The sequence below is a fragment of the Hesperophylax consimilis genome, chromosome 7 (genome assembly GCF_061612785.1).
Source record: "Hesperophylax consimilis isolate HC1 chromosome 7, BYU_Hcon_1.0, whole genome shotgun sequence".
NCBI classification, from domain to species: Eukaryota; Metazoa; Arthropoda; class Insecta; order Trichoptera; family Limnephilidae; genus Hesperophylax; species Hesperophylax consimilis.
The window spans coordinates 27,601,760-27,625,343 of record NC_142842.1 but is presented as its reverse complement, the minus strand read 5'-3'; the positions used below and the strand labels follow the sequence as shown (position 1 = coordinate 27,625,343).

At 32.1% G+C, this 23,584-nt stretch overlaps 1 protein-coding gene across 1 annotated transcript; it reads right to left on the bottom strand.

Annotated features, from left to right (window-relative positions):
- On the bottom strand, nucleotides 1-22,992 carry anchor (integral membrane protein GPR155 homolog anchor). The gene is made up of 15 exons (XM_089633382.1): nucleotides 22,827-22,992; nucleotides 22,363-22,452; nucleotides 20,239-20,528; nucleotides 18,091-18,398; nucleotides 15,735-15,856; nucleotides 15,030-15,195; nucleotides 14,227-14,454; nucleotides 13,849-14,001; nucleotides 13,199-13,373; nucleotides 11,837-12,025; nucleotides 9,742-9,895; nucleotides 8,533-8,725; nucleotides 7,699-7,874; nucleotides 6,041-6,166; nucleotides 1-5,192 (listed from the first exon to the last, which is right to left on the bottom strand). Exons 2-15 carry the CDS (start codon nucleotides 22,443-22,445, stop codon nucleotides 5,000-5,002), a joined length of 2,556 nt encoding a protein of 851 aa, XP_089489508.1. The 5' UTR covers nucleotides 22,446-22,452; nucleotides 22,827-22,992; the 3' UTR covers nucleotides 1-4,999.
- Nucleotides 22,993-23,584: the final 592 nt, after the last annotated feature.

Below are 23,584 nucleotides of genomic sequence, written 5' to 3'. Positions count from 1 at the left end.
TTTTGTTGATGCAACAAATGATTATATATTTAATTTAGATATAACATACATTCAATAATTAATAAACATCACATTCTGTCAAAATCATAATCCACAATGGTTCATGCTTTTGGACAGAGTTACAATTTTACACAACATTTAATACTTCCAATAAATATACCCCTCATACCAGGAGGGCGGGATTATTATTAATATTTGCTAATAGTTGGCGACGGTCAATACATATTTATTTTATAATCTTTGGCTAAAACAAGTCTCTCAATCCTTTCCGAGATGTATTAGAAACAACATAATACATATTTTAACAAAACTTTAAATATAAATTTTGTAGAGTTTCAGCTTATTTGCGCTGCAAGTTAAGATATTTCTATGTGCAAAAGTAAAAGAGAGAAGTCAAAACAAGGTACTTTTGAGCCGATTAGGGTTTTCACTAGAAGAGAATTTCTTCCGGAAAGTTTATATATTTAATACATGTAAATTATATTTATAGAAAGTAGAGAAAAGTCGATGTTTTGTAAACAAATTGTCAGAATAATGTACTACGGTATTGTATATCTTGAATAGGCCTATAGAAAAGTCTGCCATTGTATATGTCTATTTCCTAAGGATAACCCCCAGTAACGCCGGGTACACGTCAGCTAGTATAAAATAAAACAATCCTTTTAATTGAAACAAAAGAAGTAATATATGATTCAGTTTGAAAATATATGCCAAAAAAAAATTTATGGTTGAATGTATTTAATTGCTTATTTTGAATCAACTCATTTTTCCCTTCGCACACAAATTTTATTTATTATATATAGTTCATAAAGCAATTTTAAAGTTAACATTTTACAATAAATTACAACTTTATTATATTTAAGCTGTAAAATAATGCACACAAAAGAGGCAATATAGATATACTTTGCACAAATATATTTGTTTTATCTTTTAGAAAGAAATATTTTTAAAAACATGTGTTTATAGATACAAAAATGTATTATAAAAGTACCTAGTCAATAAAAAAAATGTTTATGTATTACCATTTTGGGGTTCGACGTGCACTACATAAAGTAGACGGTTAGAATTTTAGTTTAAATTATATTATCATAAAGTAAATCCTGAAAATTGATAATGACCAATTTAGAATATCCTTAACTCAAGTTTTTATGTAACCATTTTTTTTATTTTAATGTGACCATTCATACCCAACTGGGCGACACTGTGAATCGTTTAAAGGAAGTGATTTACCTACCTTATTTAAGGCGTATCAATTTATTCTTAACTTAGAGAAAAACCAAATAAAATAATAATTAATATTTCGAGGATATATGCAATAAATTTCATAGGTAATCGATATGTTTGACGCATAAATGCTTTTCAATAAATTACAAAGACATTCCATTAGAAAAGAGAAATTCTTCTCTTCAAATCACAAAATAATATTTTGTACAGGAAAATCATTTTAAAGAGGGCACTTTTGAATGTATGCACACATATAGTATGTCAAATTGGTTAAAAACAGTTTGAAACCAGTAGTCCTACGATACAGGACACCACTACACAAACAAGAAACTCTTTAAAATGATTCCTCTGTACTTTGTTGGTTCAATTGAATAAATTTATCCAATGGACATTAATATTACATACAAAATAGCTCAGGAAGCTGAAAAGTCGTTGTCATCAGTGATAGTTAAAGCATAGTAATAAATTTTCTCCCAATAATTCATTATCATACTTCTACGGGACCATCTATTCAAAAAAATTATTACTGGACTTTATAAAAAACAGAAGGAAAAAATATGTCTAGGAAGTTTAAATAATGATCACAGGTAAGCTTATGCGAATATTTTTTTTTGGCTAGAATAACATTTCACAAACATTTCTGGATTACGAATATCCGGATAATATTTCAGAAATTCCTTTTACCACTATACCAAGCGAAAATGTTGCTTGTGGCATGGTAAAGGATTTAGCTAGCTGAGGAATTCAACCCACGATGCTTGGATGGTAATCCAACACACTTGTCAAATCAGCCACTAACCGGACTTTATCGCATATTTGATTCATCGGTGGCTGTCCACGAAATCTATCGAATCGTGCGGAGTGGTAGGATAGATTGAATTAAAAGGCCAGCATTGAAAAGGTTAATAGCATAAAGTAAAAATCACTGGATGTTTTGGGGTCAAAATATTAATTAATTAGCTAGCACAAGAAGCCTTGTGTGTTTCCACAATAAATTGTGGAAATAGTGAAAGATGTTAGGTTGAATCGCTAAAAAAATTGTATCACACAGTGGGCTGAAGATAAAAAGATCTCCTGGCCATAGAAAGGCAATTTGGTGGCACTTCAGTTTTGGCCTTTCCACCAAAAGACAGAAGAATAATTACTATGTACAACAAAAAAAAATTAAGAAATTTATTTTTAAATACTACAAAGATTTTTATTTGAAACAGCACTTTTCTTATCATAATAATAAGTGTATTAGGTTAGGTATACAATATATTATTATTGTCTCAAAATGAACTCACTGCACACATGGCTGTCTATGCACAGTGTATAAATATTATTAACTTTCTCAGGAAATAAAGCTCCTTGCCCCGAAAGCAATTATTATTGATAATACATAATACAGTGAAACCCTTTTAAGAAATTCCCGCATAATAAGTTTTCATGCTTAAGATTAACGGCTGCGCAGCCTTTTTCATACAAAACTTAAATTTGTGTTTAAGGTAAGGTTTGATAAACCAAACTGAAAAAAAAATTATTCATCAGGTACAGCAAATACTTATGACGGATAGGTATGTGTTTTAAATTATAAAATAAAGACCATTGGAGTTTAAATTTTTCATGATTTTAGAAGCAACTTTGACGTGAAATTTTCGTGAAATAATGGTAAATATAAAAAAAAATATCTTGCCTGACCTACTATGTAAATACATGTAAAATTAAAAACAACCTAATTTTATATTCATATATAAGGTTTTCCCACATAAGAAGTATTTTTTCAAAAAACCTTATAAGAGAGGTTCACTGTATTACATCTACAACAAATTATATAGCTCGATTGATAGATAAATAAGTAAAGCCAAAACTACTCGGAATAATATTTATGTAATTAACAAGTAATAACGAAGATCTTTGGGGTAGTTTGACAAGAGACAAACTGTAATTTTTTAATAATATTTCACTTCTCCAGCACTCAAATAGTACATATTTATATAATCATTACATTAAGTTTAAAATATATTCACAAAAATACTATACTCACAGCATTTAAGAAATACTGATAAAAAATTTAAAGCAATCTAAAAAATATATTTCTGCAAGGAACATAATTTTTTTTTAAACGTACAGGCAAGTGCCTCAAGAAGGGGCATAAATATGATAGTATGTTCACAAATTCGCTACTAAAATGTCCAAACACGTACTAAAAATATGTTTGTGTCTAAAACAAAAACGAGCGCCAAGACTTTTTGGTCACACTACCGAAACACGTTTGTGCTAAAATATATTAAATTAGTGCTTTGAAAATTCAAATGTGCAAAAAAATTGAAATACCATCACCACTATAAAAATATCGGCAAAACGGTAAGGAAAATGAAAGAAAAAAATTGAAAGAAAAAAGATTGATTCCAAATACTAAATATAATATAGAAAAAAATTGTCCATTAAATTAATTATGAAGATAAACCTTAAATTGTCGGTGGACGGGGATGTTGTCTCCTAATAAGACAAAGATAATGCTCACGGGTTCTGCCCAAGATCGGCACATTACCAATTAAAAACGTTAAATTGTGTCTTTCAAAGCTATACATGAGCATAACGGTTTTTAAAAAAATGTGACCATCACTAACAACAGTTTACATAGGATTACTTTAACATTATATAGATCAAGAGATATACATAATAATATAGCAAAAAAAAAACACATTTTCAGAAAATAAAAACATGTTAACAAAACTAATCTACTTACAAAACAAGTGTTGGCATAAAACCTAGCATCCTTGTTATACATGAGAGTAAGCTCAACAATCTTGACAAGGTTTGGAAAAATCTCACAAAAAGAGTTTAAATATTATATAATAATATTGATAACAATACATAATAACAAGAAATGAGATAATAACTCACAAAAAAGTGGCCCAATACTAACTAAATCACAATCGAGGTAACTTTAAAAAATTAAACCTTAGATACCTAAAAAAATACATACACTTATATCACAATATCTAACCATTTGGTTTGCAAATCACAAAGATATAATAATATTGTCTATTAAATCCCAAACTACTCAACTATAAAAAAGAACTTTATTTGGTAACCATTTAATTGTAACCCAACAAATTCCCAATAAATTCCTACAAATAGTTTAAATTTTCAGAAATATCTTTTATTTTATAAAGTTCTAAGAAACTAAAACTGGTGTACATAAATATTTTTGTGTATAAAGTTAGAGATTCAATAGAGAATATTACCTTGTGACTAGCAAAATTGATTATAAAACCTCTCCTCGGTTAAAACCAAATCTTGGAGGCAAATCATAAAAAAAAAAATATAAGAACCAAAGATATTAGAAGAACGAGATATGCTATGTTGGCCGTCGGACCGTAGGCGGAGTACTACCTAATTAGGGTACTTTGAACGGTATCGGGACGTGTACGCACAGAAATCTGTTCTATGTATTAGTGCGGATACCTTAGCGTAAGCGAAGGGGTGCAGTAGTATTGGTGAACAAAACCGGCGACACTCGGCAAAACAATTCCACACAGTAAGAACTGCTCATAGCACATCTCGTTCTTCTAATATCTTTGATAAGAACAAATTCATTTAACTTAGGACGCATTTAACGGACAAAAATATAAGCCCAATAAAAAAAAATGTAAACAATTTTAAAAAACTTGAATTTTCAGTTATTGAAGAAAATGTAGAACAATAATTCCTTCCTGCAACTTTACTGGTAAACAAAAAAAAATCATTATACTTCATACATAGTTGTTTTGAGTTTAAAAAAGAGTACTTAGACAAAGGTGTAAAGAAGTGGCGAATCGTGGAAATGGTGAGCCCCATTGATGTGTGCGATCAGTCGTCCCTCTAAAAGGTGTCGGCCGTAGATAACTGCATCTGCTGAGTCCTTGGCTAGTCCTATGCTAGTTATCCAGTGAACAAGACATGAGCCACGGAACACCCCGCGGTATGTCTTCATGCGCCATCTAAAAGATAATTTAATGATTTAAAATTATTCCACAATCAATAAAAAAACACTGAATTTCCATTTAAAAAAATCAATGAAAATATAATGCCCTATGCGTAGAAGCCGGCACACGACAGTACAAATCTTGCGGAACCAATGGGCTAGGTCGGTACACGAGAGATTAATACTAATTAATAATTTTTCTCATGTACCACTACCACTATCTTGAGTGCTGATAAAATAAGAGAAAAATTATTAAAAACATATTTAAATAAATTAAAACTTCAATTTTTAAAAATCAAAATGTGTGTTTGAAGCAAATGTCGTCTTACGGTGAAAAAAAAAACTATTTTGTTTTATATCACTACACTTGAGTAAAAAGATAAATATAATATTGATAAACATCTACAATATGCAAGGGCACTTAAAAAGGAAATAAGAATGAACACACCCAAGTAATAAATAATATGGACTTATCAATAACTGCGGTAGCAATGCTCGCTACTGCGCAGAAAAAAATTAAAGTAAACGTAGAATTTCCAAATATGAATTTATGTCAGTGGTAATTACATATTCGATCGGTCAGTGAATCAAAAAAATGTAATACGACTGTAACACATATTGAGTGAATATGTAACGCGACTGTAACACATATTGAGTGAATATGTAACGCGACTGTAACACATATAGAGTGAATATGTAATGCGACTGTAACACATATAGAGTGAATATGTAATGCGACTGTAACACATATTGAGTGAATATGAGAACCAAATTAATAACTTAATTTTTGGTTTCAAAATAAAATTAGTAACAACACAGACTATACAAACAATGAAAAAGTTAAAATGGGCTATTGAATGATACCTCGTGTCTTTAGCAATGGCCTCCTTGCATTTATCTAAATGATGCGTGATGAATTGCTCGCAAACGTGTTTTGTCTCAAATGATAGCTGGTCCATTGGTGTCAGTGACAGAACATCGGCACCGTTCCTAAACAGAAATGGCAAATTCAAACAAAACAATAGAGTGCCAAAATTCATTACAAACCACTAAACAAATTCCGAAACAAAATTACACACATGCATCCATTTTTAATTAGATACGAAAAAATCATGTGAATGTATTTTTCTAGTGAGCATACGAAATGCAACAAATTTAAAAAGTACTTGGTATTAACCACTCAGAACATTAGAACGTCAAAAGACGTAAATATGATAATAGCGGTCAAGACATTAGAACGTCTTTTCACGTAAACGCGCGAGATTTTACAAAAATCGATTTATTTCCATCACTAGTATACGGATTGCCATGATTTAAAAAACAGAGTATCGATAATGAATAACGCTAAGCGTCTGTATTCAACAATATCTATGGAACGTAGAACTGCATTATCTAAGCCGATTGAATCTGTCATCTTGTTCGTTCATAATTTATTGTGTTTCTAAATAATTTATTAAAAATATTTTAGTTTGGACGGTTAATATTTTGAGGTGACTAATAGTTTTTAATTATATTTCTTCAATATATAAAGTGTTATTTCTTTATGATACTCAGAAAAAAGTACATTTTTCACGGCTTTGAAATAATGGTTATCGATTCTTACATATTTTTGACGTTTTCATAAAATATATATTTAGAAACGCAAATATTTACTTATAACAACACAATGCGATAGTGGATTTCATAATCTTTCCAAAACATTTTTTAGAATGAGGCTACGTTTCCCAAGACGTGAGTTATGATGATTTTAGCAAAACTCGTAAATAACACAAAAATTATCACGTTTTGACAGTTCTCAAAGGAACACATAGTATATAAATGTCTTTGTCTGAGAGGTTAAATAAACTCGTTTCCGAAAAGATAGTTAGTGAAAACTAGCCTGTGAAAAAGAGCTGATTCTAAAACATCAAAATGAAAGTGTTTTTTTCAATAATATGGCAACGCTGTGTCGGCCTTTTTGACGTTTCTCATTTTAAAACTGACAATGAAATTTAATTATAATAATTTATTTGATCTACTTCTACAATCCTGGAACCTATGATAGATGAATATCTCTTTTCTTGCTAGATGTAGGCAATGTGGACTTTTTTAAAATATATTTTATTTATACGGTTGTCATTATATCAAATGTATTATGTTAAATATAACATTCCTGGCTTATAAATTTTCTTTTTTTTTTAATTTGGTGGTATTAAAAATATTATATTATCAAAAAGCGGGGGGTTTTAAAAATTCGATTAAAAGGTTTATAAAAATATTAAATGTCTTGGAAATTTTCCTTGAACTGTAATTTTTTTTTATTATATCGCCATGTAAGTAGCTAATTAATTCAAAAATGAAATCTTTTAATTGAGAAAGAATATTTATATATTAGTGTATTAGTGTAACAATAACAATAAACATGACATCATTTCTGACACATGAAAGCAAATAAATTATTATGTGCAATCATTTCTTTTAAACAACTTTTTATCAATGCATTCATGCATGAAATTATAACGACATTTTGCGGTGATATTTACCATATTCTACGCCAAAACTTGTTGATTGGTAGTATCAACTCCTGAGGATCTATTCCAAACGTCGCCCAAAGTATCAAACTCTGCCCATAGTTCAAGATGATGTCCAAGAATCTCAATTCAACGTATATTCCTGACATCTCATCCATTAGCAAGCTCCATGTTGTGTAGCCCAAACCCTGTAAAAAACATTAGAAATATTACAGACATTGATCGAGTATTATCTAAACGGGGCATGTTAACCTTAAAATTAACACCGACCGGTCGCTGGCTTAGTTGACAAATACGTCCGGTTCCCACTCAGGCATCGTGGTTTCAATTCCTCAGCTGGTTCGAGTCCTAAGTCCATAATTGCACCAGCAATATTTTCTGCTTATTATGGTGGTATTAGGAGTTTATAAATTATTGTTACGTTATTCATAACACGGGAATGTTTGTCTATCTTCGACAAATAAAACTCCAATTCAAGTCCTACAAATGGACAGGGATTTAACTGATTCCCTGAAATTAGGAACTGCTTTCTTCATTAAGATTGGTTCAGAGTTTTTGCCAGTATTGGAGCATTCTTGTTGGCCAATTTAATGAAAAAAGAAAAATATCCCGCATTCCTAGGCTTAATACTTGACTTAGTGCATATTTTGCGGTGACCGTATAAAATAATACAGGAACAAAACAGAACACGATAAAATACGAGATTAAGTTTATTTTTTTCTACACTTTTCTTCAATTTTTTGTCACTGTTCTGTTTTGTCGTGGATCCACATTCTGCATGACGTGAACTTTTTTAGTGCATAATAATATAATCAGGTGAATAATAATTGTAAATTACAAACTTACCAAGAACATAGACAGAGTGTAGGCCACAATAATGACCGTATGCCTCATGAGCTGGCCACCTCTGCCCTCTGACTGCTCCGGGGGTGTGAGCCCCAGGGCACCCGCGTCCCTCTCAATGCCGTCCAGGTAGGGGCAGGGCTGCTCCGAGCCGGGGGCACACTGGGTGCTGCTGCTGCCGGGGCACATGCAGTCACTGTGAGAATTCAATAATTCTGATCAATTATTTATAAATTATACATCTACAGAGATTTTAATTTATTATCTGTTAAGACATCTGATTAAGTGCATGACTTGTCATTTTAAACATTTTTTTTAGAGATTTTTTTTTTTTCTACGGGTAGTGAGATCACAGTATGTGCAAAAAATGTCAGTCCCCACCATAGAAGAAGTGCTCAAGCCGGCACTGAGAACAAGTCTATAATTAATAATAATAATCTATACAATAATTGAAGAATAATAATTCCTCTTCCTCACAAATAAAAATAAAACCAATGTTAATGCGCCCAAGACAAACAGATTAATCAAATTATATTGTCACATGCTTTATATCAGCTTGTGCTTTAAATAGAAATAACGCTAATAATAATGTGACTAGATATCAATGTAACTGTGATGAAGGCATTAACTGACCTTTAACCTCTGAGAAGGAACTATCTAAGCGTATCCGAGAATACGACAGAAAATAAAATTGTTGACACATCTGAAAAAGGATGTTTAACCTTTATGTTGACAACCGCAGTAATTAAAATCATATTCTATTAATCATTATTAATGGCATTTTAAAGCATCAAAATATCATTTTAAGACGACTGTCTATTTAATTTATTAACAGCCATTAATTTGATTGTTTGGACTGCCAATATTTAATTTAGCAGTCAATATTAAATTTATTACATAACATGTTATGGCGAGATCTGACACTTCATAATAATAATATAAACTGATAAAAGTATGTATGTATTGGTTATAAAGCAATATTAGTTATGTAAAAAATGAACAAACAATTATTAGTGTAATATACAGCATCCTGTCTTTCTTTTTTACATCAATCTGGGAGGCGGGCATGGGTACTAAAACCAACACCTCTGCCAAATTTCTGTGCAAATTTCAGAATGCCAGTGCTCATGTTTGAGAGTTTTTGCCCTGACAAACAAACAGAGTGTTTGCTTGTTGAGATAATTAACCAAAATAATAAATGCTATTTTTTACTTTTTAACAGGCGAGGCCAAATCTTCGATGTCCACAGTTGTTCTGGATGTACTGGGAGTTGGCAGACCAGCATTTGCGCAAGTCGTGCTTCCGCCGCAGCAATTATTATTCTTTGCAGGGGATCCACTGATTGTTCCATAAGTTATTCCTGGTCCTAACATCATGGACATAGGTTAGAATATTTCGTCACTAAACAACATAATAATTTCCTTTGCGAGTACCTAAGAATGTGAATTTTCAAATTTGGAACTGATGGATGTGTTGAGGAAATTATCAAATCAAAAAAGAATCTTTTAAAATCCAGGCAAGCGATAAAGCAGATACCTACCTGTAATGTGTTTTAAGAGACAGTTTCTTTTAAATTCTGTAAATAAAATGTGCGCATATGTGGCTAATGGCACTTTCTCACCTGATCTATTCTATGATCTATTTCATAGAATCTATGGGATGGATCAATGAGAATTTTACATAAAGGATTAGTAATTTGTAATTTATATCTATGGTTTTGGTGTGTGTAGTTATTACACCTCCAGTACTTATTCAATTGACAATTGTGTAATGTGCATATTGCTGACACTGGATTTTTTTGATACACTAGTTGCCAAACCTGCGAACTAGGACAGAGCCAGGGGGTATAACTCGGATTGAAAATCGGAACCGTAGAAAAGACACGGTAATCTCCATGGCTTGTGACATCATATTGTTGCCTAACTATATCCACCAATGAAAAACTATGAATGTCTTTGGAAAAACTGTTGACAGCCGAGTACTGGCTGAGTGGTAAATCTACGATTGGTTTGTATTTTGATCTCAAACTATGCCGTTGTAGTGTAGTTTTGGCGAATTTCAACATAATGTTTTATCCAATATTAGCGAGATGTCCGTCAGTTTGTGGCTCTCATTTCTCAATCGAAAGCAAGAGGCCGAGTGGTTCATTATGAAATAACGCATTGCCAATACTTAATCTTGACATCTCAAACATAAAATAGAACACGTGTTTGTAACCAAAAAACAGGTGACAATCTCTTTTTGTTTTGTTCCTAATTTGCTAATTTGTAATAACCTTCATTTAACTTCACGGCAGAAATGAATCTATTTTCTTTTTCAGAGAGTATCCCTGTTCCTGCCAGGAATGTGCGTATTGTGAGATCGTACTGGATGGTGATTATATCATGCTAGGTAGAATTCTATCATTCTACCTTATTCATAAATGATTTTACTTGTATCTATAATTTACTGTGTTGCTGAAATAAAAATGCTTAACTTGTAACATAATTTTTCATTTTCCTGTCGTGAAGTAATATTATGACATATCACACATTTTTATTTAGAAAATATTTTAGGCTAATAAGTAGGCTCCGAATGAGAATTATTTTGTCTATGGTAATGCCTTTTTTTAAAGTTTCCTCTATCCTCGTCGATGGTGTGTGACATAGTATTGCAGCACACATAAAATTTGTCTAAATATTGGCATATGGTTAAATAGAGGACCAGTTTGTTTCATACAAAAAGAACGAAGATATCAATCTAATTAGTGGTTTATTTATGGATATAGCCTGGGAAAGAGCGGAATCCTTGTACGATAGCCGAGAGATTTGGTCCACCTCTGGACTGACTGATTTATTTCAATATGTGTACTATTTTTCTAAAATCTTAACATTATTTCTGTTGTCAAACCTCATTTGTTTACAGAGCACTAGTGAAGGATTCTTTATTTAATTCTATTTTATTTGTTGCCTAACTAATCCCGTGGTAACAAGAACATGCATTCTATGTCATAAAACGCCCGATAAAAACAAAAACCCAATGTTGAATCAAATTCAAAATTCGTTCTTTTATTTATAGAAACGCCACACTGCATAGTAATATCTATGGTTAAGTCAAATACAAAAAAATAATTCAATTAGAGTAAGTGCGAACAGATGACAATAATTTCTTTCCATTTTCAAACGGTTCGTTCCATAAAATAGATCATAGAACAGATCAGGTGAAATCCAGGCTTTACTTTTGCAGACCATTTTTAAAAGTGAAACTATGCAAGTCAAGTTAGTGGGTGACTTTTTATGAACAATACAATAAAAAATATCAAATGTACCATTTATTGATCCGGTGAGATTGGGAGTTTTGGAAATCTCTTCTTGGTTCTCAATCAAGCTGGTCGTTTCATTTCCGCAGACTGGATTAATGAGTTCCTCCTCCCGGCCCGATACTTCAGCAGATAATGTTAGGTACCGTGCATTACGCTTCCGGTACCGTACGTACAATACGAGACTGATAATGGATACTATAATACAAACAGAAAAATATGTTACTATGATAATATTTATTATGGTTAGCGAAAAACAAACTAATGACATAATTACATATAGAAACAAACTTCGTTTTCGTGTTCTTTAAGTGATTATTTGATAACTCGACCTTCAAATTTCAGATTTTTTTTTAATAAAGACCAAACTGTATTTTGACAGTTGCACAACATTTTAAAGCTCCATAGATCACGATGGAAATAACTTTATGAGTAAAGAATAGTTCCATTACAGACAGAAAATATTGTGCAAATTTCATAACTCCAGACTCACATTTCGATTGTGTCAAGTATTACGATGGAAACAATATTTCATTAGTGCACCAATTTAAATGTCCGAGATAAAATCATGTGCTGCCGCAAAACATGGGTCACAATATGGAAAACCCAGATATTAAAAATTACAAATAATTTAAAATGAAATATTGAAATTCATTATGTACAACATACATAAATTAATTGCATAATACATTTAAAATTAAATATTTAAAATTCATTATAATTCACACAATTCAAAATTAAAAGTCATAATAAACAATAAAATGTATATTTTTAAAGGCAATCTATCTACCTGAATGCAAGGTTAACGAAAATTCATTTCATTACTTTAATTGGCCAATATATTATAGTAGATATAAAACTGTGCCAAACAAACAGTGTCAAATAGATAGCAAAATACCAGTTTTTTTGCAAACAAATTAAATAAAACTGATAACATGGTACAATTTTAGGATTAAAACCTGACGGAGATCAAATAATTAACTAAAGAACATGTCATTTCCCCACAGGGCCCAAGCATAGGACCGCCAAATAGGGCTGTCATTCCAGGCACCATTCACATTATGTAATACATCATCTCAAGAATTTGAGTCAACTTGATTATGCCATGTCTTCCTCCATAACAAAAAGATTAAGGACGGGTTGTTTCGGAGAATTTGAACAATTCATCAAATTTCAACGTTAATTTGCGAGTTCTGTGAAAGTCCTATTCAAGTTTTGATATTATATTATCATAGGCTAGTTGCTTGACAGAACTGAAATAATAACAGAACTAGAAAATATCTTTCACAGAACTCGCAAATTAACGTTGAAATTTGATGAATTGTTCAAATTCTCCGAAACAACCGGTCCTAAGATTATTGGATAGTTTACCTGAAAGACACATTGCGAGCCAAAAAACTGCAATGGCATTCATAGCTCCTCCTTCGTTGAGATCTCCCGTCGAACCCTTGACAGCTGCCATAACAGCCACTATGATAAAGGGGATTCCCCAAGCTACGCAGCACAGCCATGGGAATATCTTAACGACAAAACATGGACCACGGGACTAGAAAAACAAAAAATACAAAGTCACAAATATAAATAAAAAAATATGCACTGGAAACATAAATAAAATTGCTATGGTTTGACCACAAACAAAAGAACATTCCCTGGCGTCATCTGGAATGAAGTACGGTGCAGAAGGCGAGTGCGGTGTAGTAAGCCGCCAACGAATTACTAAGAAAGCATGTCCTTTCTGTGTATGAGAATATATATGCGTACGCGCAACATCTTTTGCTTGCAGTCTAGCTATAAAAGGTTAAACCGTAAAACTCTATAAGTAAGTAGAAGCTAAAATTGGACAATCTCTTATTTGATCTTCTTATTCTGGTGCCCTCTCTTATCGGAGGGTGACTGTCATCAGGACAATCTTCACTCTGCAAACTGCAGTTCGGAACAGCTCAGCGGAACTGCACTCACCAAACATGTGGGTTTCGAAACTACCTTATGGCTTATTTAATCTAAAAAAATTTAAAACATACCTGTAGAAACACAAGAACCATGGCCAAAATTGCAGTCCACAGACGAGTGCCCATAATTCCAAAATATTTGACAGCTTCAAAGGACATTTTGGACCAAGCTGGAGCGGTTTTGGGAGTCAAACCACCCCAAATTATTCCTACCGACATTATTAACTAGAACACAAAAAACTTCCCTTAATAATTTTAAAAAATTGAATAATATTATTAAAAAAATAATATTTTTTTTTACTTTTGAATAGTTAAAATTACAAACTAAGTGTGAATTCTTGAGAAAGAACATTGATAGTTCCACTATCCTGTGTAACAGAGGTAAAACTAACATAATATTGTGTAAAAATGAATTAAATTTATGTATTTAAAAAAGACAATTTTACTAACCTGTGTAACGGCTAAACAAAAAGTAACTCTGTGAGGCATTCTGTTGTACTTTTTGGTGATTATGAAGAAAATGATCATCCACAGAGAGGCGATAGTGGCTACAATGGATACATCGAAGCCAAATGCAGACAATTGTGGGGCGTAATCCTTTGTAATTGTGACCATGTGGGCTGATATGAACATCAACGGCGCCGAAATAAAGGTGCAAGCTACCATGCAGGAAGCAATCTAAAAGAAAACATTAAATTTATTGACGTGCGGTGTTTCAGCGGACGTAACCCACAACCAGACTGAGAAAGAGGTGAACTGACTATGTGGAAGAGATGGGAAGGCAAGATAACTGGAGAAGAATGGCTAGGGACCAGAGCCAGAGGAGAACATTTGAGGAGGACACTTAATCCGGATCCTGGGGTGACCGAGAAATATGTAGATGGACTGACTGTATTGAAGAGTGACTAGGGACCAGAGCCAGAGACGAACATTTGCGGAGGAAACTTAATCCCAAACCTGGGATGACCGAGAAATAGATGGACTGACTGTATGGAAGAGAATTGGAGCAGGACGGGAAGGCCAGATGACTGGAGAAGAATGACTAGGGATCAAAGCCAGAGGAGAACATTTGTGGACGAAATCTAATCCCTGGGATGTAATGATGTTTGCAGACAAATTTTTCAATTGTTCAATTATAGAAAAAAATATAGAAAACTCGGGTGAAGCCAGGGACTTTCAGTCGAATATAAAATAATGTTGGCTATTTTGTAATGACTATACTAAGTAGAATGAAATAAAGTGTTTATAGTTACCAAGTCAACATCCAGGGAATACTGTGAGGCAAAAACAAATACAGCTGGAGCGGAAGGGAATGTTCCATAGAGAAAACCGTAAGTCGCCAGATCTTGAGTGTCGCTGGTATTGAAACCAGCATGCAATAGACTGACGGACTCGCGCATTACTATTGGCAACACCAATCTGAAAAATAACTTACTTTAACAATAACATATCACATAAAAAATTAATAAAACTATTTTTAAAAACATTAATTTGTGCAGTAACATAGGCCAATCAAAAATACTAATTTCAATTGTCTGTGCGTTTGTCCTGCATGAAATCTGTCTCGGTGACCTAAAATTTTTTTTGAATTTAAGTGTCATCATTTTCAAAACTGATTGTATGAAGAGTTCATACAATTGATAAAGTACCTACCCATAATATAATATTTTTAAGAAAAAAATATTTTTGTAGTCTTCAAAATTGGAACTGATTTGTCAAGAATTCAGACTACCTTGTGATTTTTCACGAGTCTGCACTATTTTATAATAAAAATAAAAATTTGACATTTGCAATTATTTGTATTGTTTATTACTTAAGGATTAACTACTTCAAATAGGTATTTATACACCTACAATTATATTGCTTCATAAAAAATAAATGCCAAATTAGTACCTACATTTTGAAAATTAGTTTGTCTTATTATGTGTGTTCACAAAAGACAAGATGGTTTTACTTACAATTTAACGATAATGAGAACAATTGGCAATAGAAGAGCTGGTCCTCTCAGCCTATGGACCTTCCCAACCATTCGCAGACCAAGTAGAAACAGGGCGGTGCCAGAGAAAGCTGAACCTAACACCTGTAAATACACTTAATTTATTACAGAGTAATACATATTATTGCAATTAAGGCGACACATTACGCTATAAGCATCATGGCTACCAATGGGAATGTATGGCGAGCGATATGCTGAAATAGGCCAAGCCACGAGAATATAGCGTGCTTATAGTGCGGTCTGTCACAGGCATAAAGTCTTAGACACATTACTCTTATGCGCGCATAATTTGGGCGTGGCTTATATGTTGAGGTGAAACACGCAATAATCTTCCTCAGGAGAGGGGGTCAGATCAATTGGAAAACTGCTGTCGAATATCATTTCTCTGTATGGGATCTGTCACTTTGACAGATAACAGCTGTGTAATTACGGCGTTGCGTAAATTGTCTGACCCCTTCTCCTGCCGTAAATAGGAGAGGGGGTTGCATAATTTTCAAATATAGCCTGGCTAGAAGATCACAGAGCATATCGTCGCCATGCCCACACTTATAGCACATCATCTTTTTGGGTGTGACAAGTCTGTATGGGATTGTATGGCGAGCAATATGGAGTTATATAAAACGCTTTGAACTTATAATGTAATCTGTCACCCCCTTAAATGGTATACTCCATTATAGATAATGAGGACTAATTATGTATGATGGGTGCACGTATAAGTTATCATTCTCTAACCCTATGGCAGTCATATTCCACTGTTTTTGATAAAGGGGAGAACAGAGTAAGTTTGTTTGTTTGTTTAAATGAAAAGCAATAAAAAAACAGCAAGAATACGAAATTTTATCCTTATAAATCTGAATTTCACTTCAAATGGGATTAAGATTGCTCATTATACATATTATAAAAAAATGTATTATTATGAATACGAATTCTGATAATTGTTAAATTTTAGGAGAGTATGGCCGCACCATGTCGGCCGTAAAAAAATACGCGTAAATGAGTATGGACGTACACCGTACGGCAGTGTTTGTAAGAATCCTGCTAATAATAATATCAATTTTATTAATAACAAGAAAATATAAAATATTTTTATTATTATTAATATCTGATTGATTCGGTTATGTTGATATTATATCTGTATTTTTTTTAACAATGCTTAATTTTTTATGATGCATACTATGTATAAAATTTTTAAAAATGGGAACTTTTGAGGTAAAAAAATCTCACTCTTTTGAACACTGTCTTTTCTCAAAAAGTGACTCTCTTATTATCATTATCCTTAGTTTTGATTCATCAAAATTTTTAAGTATTAACTGCACAAGTGTTCATACCGTTCCCTGCTAACCGGAGTCAGTGAGACTATGGCATCCCCAATTGTGGTATGTTGTGAGGTTGAAGAGTATGGGGCGAGAAAGTATATGAGAAGATGAAGGTTGAAAAGTAACTGGCTATTCAGATCTTGTCACCAAACACGGTTAAAGCCATTTCAAGTAACATTTTAATTCTGAATGGTGGTCTTTCACCAGTGGCGATACTTAGAACATTTACCACAAAGAATGTGTCGGAAGTGTAATATATATTATTTTATATTGATTTAATGTGAAATGCTGCAGTATGTGAAAATATAAGTTATAGATTGACGTAATACTAAATGAAAACATAAATAAAAATGTAGATGAAAAGCTAGACAAAACAAATAAAGATAAAATGGAAAACTATATGAAAACCCGTATAAAAGTATAGATGAAAAACTATATGAAAACATAAATAAAAATGTAGATGAAAAGCTAGACAAAACAAATAAAGATAAGATGGAAAACTAAATTAAAAAACTAGATAAAAACCCATATAAAAGTAAAGATGAAAAACTATATGAAAACATAAATAAAAATGACAAACTAGATGAAAAACTAGATAAAAAGTATATATGATGAAAACATAGATGACTTCTTTCTTTTTAAAAGCGGAGACGGTTTACACGTAGTTCCCGTGAGCACTTAGGCCATAGGCCCATTGTGCTATCTCCCATTTAATAACATAGTCCCTTTAATAAAGTTCACCAGGGTTGTCATTGGGTATATGGCTATGTCTTCTGGTTCTACTGTATGTCTCCCAAGGTAACTCAGCCTAATTCCCACCAGGGCAGGAACCTAGATGACAAAACTAGATAAAAGCCTAGATGAAAACATAGATGGAAACAGACCTGAAAAACTAGATTAAAAACTTGAAGAAAATATAGATGAAAACAATGGTAGCAATCGATAAACAAAATAAGCAAAAACATAGATGAAGACATTATTTATTAATTTATTACTGTGTACCTTTAAAATCCCTGAAAGGAACGGAGGCAAAGTATGCTTAAATATAGCATTCCCAATTATTCCAAGCGTTGTCATAAAAACAATTGGGTTGGCTGCAATTCCCTTCACCACTTTGTATGCCATCCTCAAGTTGGAGTGCGGAGGTTTGGGGGTCAGGTCCGTGTGCGTCTCTACGGTGTTATTGTCTCGCTCTTTCCCAATCTCCATCATAACAAACGCTATTGGGTTTAGAATTACGAGGGAGATGGGTGCCATTAAATATAAATAGGCTGCATACTCGGGATGGGTTTGTTGATAGACAGCGACAACTGCAAAAAAAATTCACATTTTATAATTTGTAATACAGTTTTTAAATGTCTACGCCAAGATAGTAATTATTACTCTCTGTTATGTGTATGTTACGTTTTAAATCATTATATGTGACTAATCATAATATAATGTTTATGAATCACATCTTGTATTTACAAAGTAAATCAAGGTCAAACTAAAACATTCTAAATGTACTCCTTGTCAGAGGCGACTCTAGGAGTCCAGAATTAGAAGGTCAATCGAAAAAAAAAGATTATGAAATGTTAATACATATTGCCCATCTCACACTAGTTAGCTTCTCATTTGGACGCTATATGGCACTGGAACAAATCGATAAAATGTACAAATCTGCATGAATAAAAACTAAATTAATAATTGGGTAGTTTGTTAAATCCTTTTTTATATATTAATACTATTGCAGCATATTTTTGGGAGGTCATTGCCCAAATGACCTTCTAAGAAGACCCGCCACTGCTCCTTGTACATAATATAATATGTGTATTTAACCCCCAGGTTAGATTGCTCGGTTTTTACCCGTAGAGTCAATTTGTTCTCTTTTAGGGACAGCTCCTATGGTCTCATAGAAATCCTTGTATTTCCCTTACTGTCATGGTATAGAATAAATAAATAAATAGGGATAGAAAGAGAAAACACCATGTTTTATATTAAAAAAATCGAATTTAACCACAGAATAGTTAAAATGAATACATACCTCTATGAAACCAAAGGTTCCGACCGCAATTTTAGAAAAAAATATGAAATTTGATGAATTTTTTATTAATTATTTTGATATGAAACAACAAAAGAGCGAGGTGGCAATAATGTTTATAATACATTTGACTAGTAAAATATGTATTTTTTTCTCATCATCAGTAACTTTAGTTTGATGTTTTGATCAAATAACCTAAGGTGAGCCATTTTTAAAACGTTTATGTTTCAATTTTTTAAATTTATGGTTAAAATTAGCGAATTTCACCACCTTTTAAAAATAGTTTTTATGTTTTGAATAGTTTAGAAATATTCCATTCAGATTTTATACCGAAGCGGAAACACACATAAATTCTCCGGCATTCTGACAGCGTCTTTAAGAAATATAACGGTCATATGCCAGAGGCATGAGAGGTTAAGTAAAAAAAAATATATGCAGTGAAAGGGATAAATAAGCAAGCACATAACAATTGAAAAATCATGCTTTGTTAGTTTCGTCCAGATAATTAAAATATGTAAACAAATGGAAAGGCACAAAAAATATGCATATTATTAGAGTCACAATTGATTTTTTACACCTTTCGACTGCATAATTATTTTAATAAATAGTGTATTTATAATCAGTAATTTTTAAACGTAAATGTACAAATTACTAAAAGAAAGTAAGTAAATAAAAATTAAATAAATTGGTTAGTTGAGAACTCATGTGCTAGCTGAGCATGTCTGTAAGAAGCTATTGATTTGCCGATCAGAAATAGTTTATTAATTAATCTGTATACAATCTAAAACTATTAATGTAAGGAATAAAGTTAAAATAATCAATATTATAAAACTAATAACATTTTCAATATGGGTATCACAAGTTTCTTAAAACCATAAATATATTCTCTTCTGTTATTCTGACTCTTGACATGATACAACTCAAGTGTTCAATTCACTTGTTCGTCTTATGTCTTTCCCGGGCGTCTCTAACTTCTTCTGCCATTCACTTTTGGGTCATATAATATTCTCCTTTCCCCTTTCATTCGCTCCACATATCCAAAGCATTTAAACTAAAATAATTCTTATGTTAATTAATTCAATCATTTTAATTGTGTACATAAAATAATACTTTTTTTCTTATTTACTTACCAATAGGATATCCAATAGCAAAATCATTACTCTGGGTGCAGAAGATGGCCAAAAGACCAGCTCTTCCCAAGTTCAAAGGTCTGGCCACAACGAGGCTCACAACAACAACGATGAAGAACACAATGGCTTTGGCGATAAGCATCGCCAGTAGGAACCACCAGTTTACAACGCCAAAGTTCAGCTCGGCCAGAGACAGGAAAATCAAAGAAGGCAGGGCAAAGTTACCCACAAATGTGCCTATTCCTTTGGCCTCGGTTTGAGATATAATGTTGATTCGACCGGCAACATATCTAAGGAAAAAAAATAATTTATATATCTACACATTTTGTAACATTGTTTACCGGTGAGAGAGTGACTTTATTCTCTCCTTTGAATTTTTACAAACCATAAGGGTTATAATTAGGGTTTGCAAATCCCGCACCTCAATCAAATTCTATTGTGGGGTATTTTATTAAAGGTTATTGAATAGAAAGTGTGCCAAAATTTCATAAGAATTTTTATTATTTGGCATCAATTATCTTTGATACTTACTATTTAGTATATTACAAAAAAGACACGGAAAAGGTAACATAGTTTTTTCTCATTTCAGAGGACTTTTCGTATGTTTGGTATTTTTCAATCCTGCAAATCTGCAGGATGAAATATTGCTGAGATCCCGCAGGATGCGGGATTACGAACCCTAGTTGTAATTGTGCCATTGCCATCTAAATTAAACAGCATTAACCCATCCATATTCATATTTATTAAACTTTATGTAACATTTGCCAATAGCAAGATTATTATCATAAAACATTAAAAGATGTTTTGTTGATTTCCATGTATTAATTAAAATGGTTATTGCTTTGTTTTTCAAGGGTATGTTTCAAGGTTTTTAAAGCAAATTGTTCACTCTTATAGACCATATTATTATATATATCTTCATATTTCAAAGTTTTTAAATGCGTATCGATTTGCTTCCTAGTTAATAGTACTCACCTAAAGTCGGGTCTCCAGCGACCAAATGTTTTCAAAACATCGGACAAAAACAAAAACTTTGGGTTGGGGCCACAGCATTTTGTTCAATGCTTGTGGTAATATTGTCGCTGGAGAAGCGACTTAATAAGTTTCACAAGGTGACGCGTTTTAAGGTGAACAAAAGTTATCCTCTGGCATCAGCAAAATAATTTGTAATGTAAGAAAACTTAAGTCAAATGAAATATTTTATAGCTGCCAACTGAGACATTAAACAATGCTAAAAATAAGAGGTAATTATTCGGGATCGCTGGACACTCTTAATACGATTTGTTTCAAATTAAACCTTTTGATTCACCTTAATTACTATAAAAGGGAAACTATCTGCATTTGGGAAATTTTGAAGGTTAGGTTAGTAAAGGATAGGTTAGTATCATTAACCCATACTAACCTAACCTAATCTATAATTACCTAACACTTAAAATAAAATATTTGTATTTAAAAACTTGCCTAAATACCTATATTTAATTTTATTTTATTTCCCGTGTTACGCTAAATTAGTACCTACCTAATTTACTTAGTGTAAATGGTAATAATGTTTCTTCTAGCCACTTGTTTAATATCAGGAAAACCAACATAAAAAAATGTCATCAACAGAAATTATCGGAAATGGTTGTCATCCCATACAACGAAAGCGAATTTTTATTTTATATTAATAAAAATTAGAATGTTAAAATTAAAATTTTCTCAAATGCAGATAGATGCATTTTATAGTAATTAAGGTGAATCAAAAGGTTTTATTTTAAAAAAATCGTATTTAACATGGTCAGGGATCCCGAATATTTACCAAAAAAATTTCTATTTGACCTCTTATATTCCAAGTAACTTCTTGGTAAACCGATATAAAATAAATAATGTTTGCGAATGTTTTTAACATATCACGGTTGTGTACACTATTATGGTCACGCTTTAGAAAATAATAATTGCACAGAGTTGCAAAAATCATCTGATATTGTTGTCATTCACACATACGTAAATGTAAATGTGCTAAAAACGTGATGCACAAATTTATTCCATTACTCGCTTTGCAAAAATTCTCAATCTATTTAGTAATTATAATGAAAGTATATGGTTGTTTTTTTTTTCAAAGAAAATGAGGAAAACAATAATTACCCGCAAATTATAACAGTAAAACATTCTACTAAAGCTGGATAAAGGTTGTCTGTTGTATCATCAGCTGTGTCGGGAGTCTCCATCTTGTTACTAAAAAACGAAAACATCTATTATTATAATAAACAATGGACTTCCGATCAATAAACAGTGCAGTTTCATGACACAAAGTTATGAAAATCAATGTTTGAAGTTAAAAGTGAAAGTTGGAATCGACTGCCAAAAACTCAAGCGCACTTAGTTTAGAAACTGTTTTTTTATAATTTACCGCGTCGTTGCATGTACAAATCATAAAATATTATGGGTAAATACAAAACGTTTGTTTTTCCTAATTACAATACCTTCTAAAAAGGTATTTAGTGAGATCAGTAAACAATTGTACAAAATCAATAGAATTCTTATCACGAACTGTTTAATTATCACAGATAACAATCATCAATTATTAGCACGAATCTTAACATATTTACCGAGATCCCGTGCTGCTGTTTACACGACACCGATTTTGAATTGATTTAAATTACTTAATAAAAATTTCCGAATGACACATCTTGTCAGATTTGTTAAATTGCTGACAATTTAGCAGCTGCTGTTGATTTTTTCTTTCCTTTTGAAAACGTCAATCATCAACGACAATCGACAATACCATAAAATTCGGAAAGTCATAACTGTATAGAAAAACCATGAACCATGGTTCATGAGAAAAACATATGGCTACCATAGACAATTAAAAGTGAGGTTGGCTATCTAGCAATGGGCACAATCGATCACTGATCGAATATTTGTTCGATCATTATTAAAATGATGGAGAATGGATTAATATTTAAGGTTACGATTTCTGATTCCAGTACATTTTATGTGTGTGAAACAAGCTTACGAAAGTATTTGTTGTGAAAGGTATCTATCATGTGGTTTAGATCTGAATAAGTGTCAAGGGGGATGAGTCTGTATCTTTTGCGTTCACCTAAAGCGTTGGGGCGAAGTCCACTTGAGAGCGATTTCAATTCGAATTTTAATTATTTGAATTCGTTCCAAGAAAAACAATGATATTGCGTTCTGACCACCTCTCAATTTTTAAATTCTGTAAGGATAAAATATTTTCATTCCTTGAAGTTACAATTGGTATTTTTTTCTATCGAAGAATGAATTAATGAGCAATATGAAAGTATCTTTAACCTCCAGTTACAACATTTACAATAATATTTCATTTTATTTGTAATTTATTGTT

What these genes read in the sequence shown, in the direction of transcription:
- anchor (XM_089633382.1), bottom strand. Translation starts at nt 22,445, where the DNA reads ATGGAGACTCCCGACACAGCTGATGATACAACAGACAACCTTTATCCA. An exon ending in GCTCGCAATGTGTCTTTCAG is followed by an intron (nt 12,026 to 13,198) that starts GTAAACTATCCA and finishes TTTGTATTATAG; the next exon opens with TATCCATTATCAGTCTCGTA. An exon ending in TTGGCCTCGCCTGTTAAAAA is followed by an intron (nt 8,726 to 9,741) that starts GTAAAAAATAGC and finishes GAATTCTCACAG; the next exon opens with TGACTGCATGTGCCCCGGCA.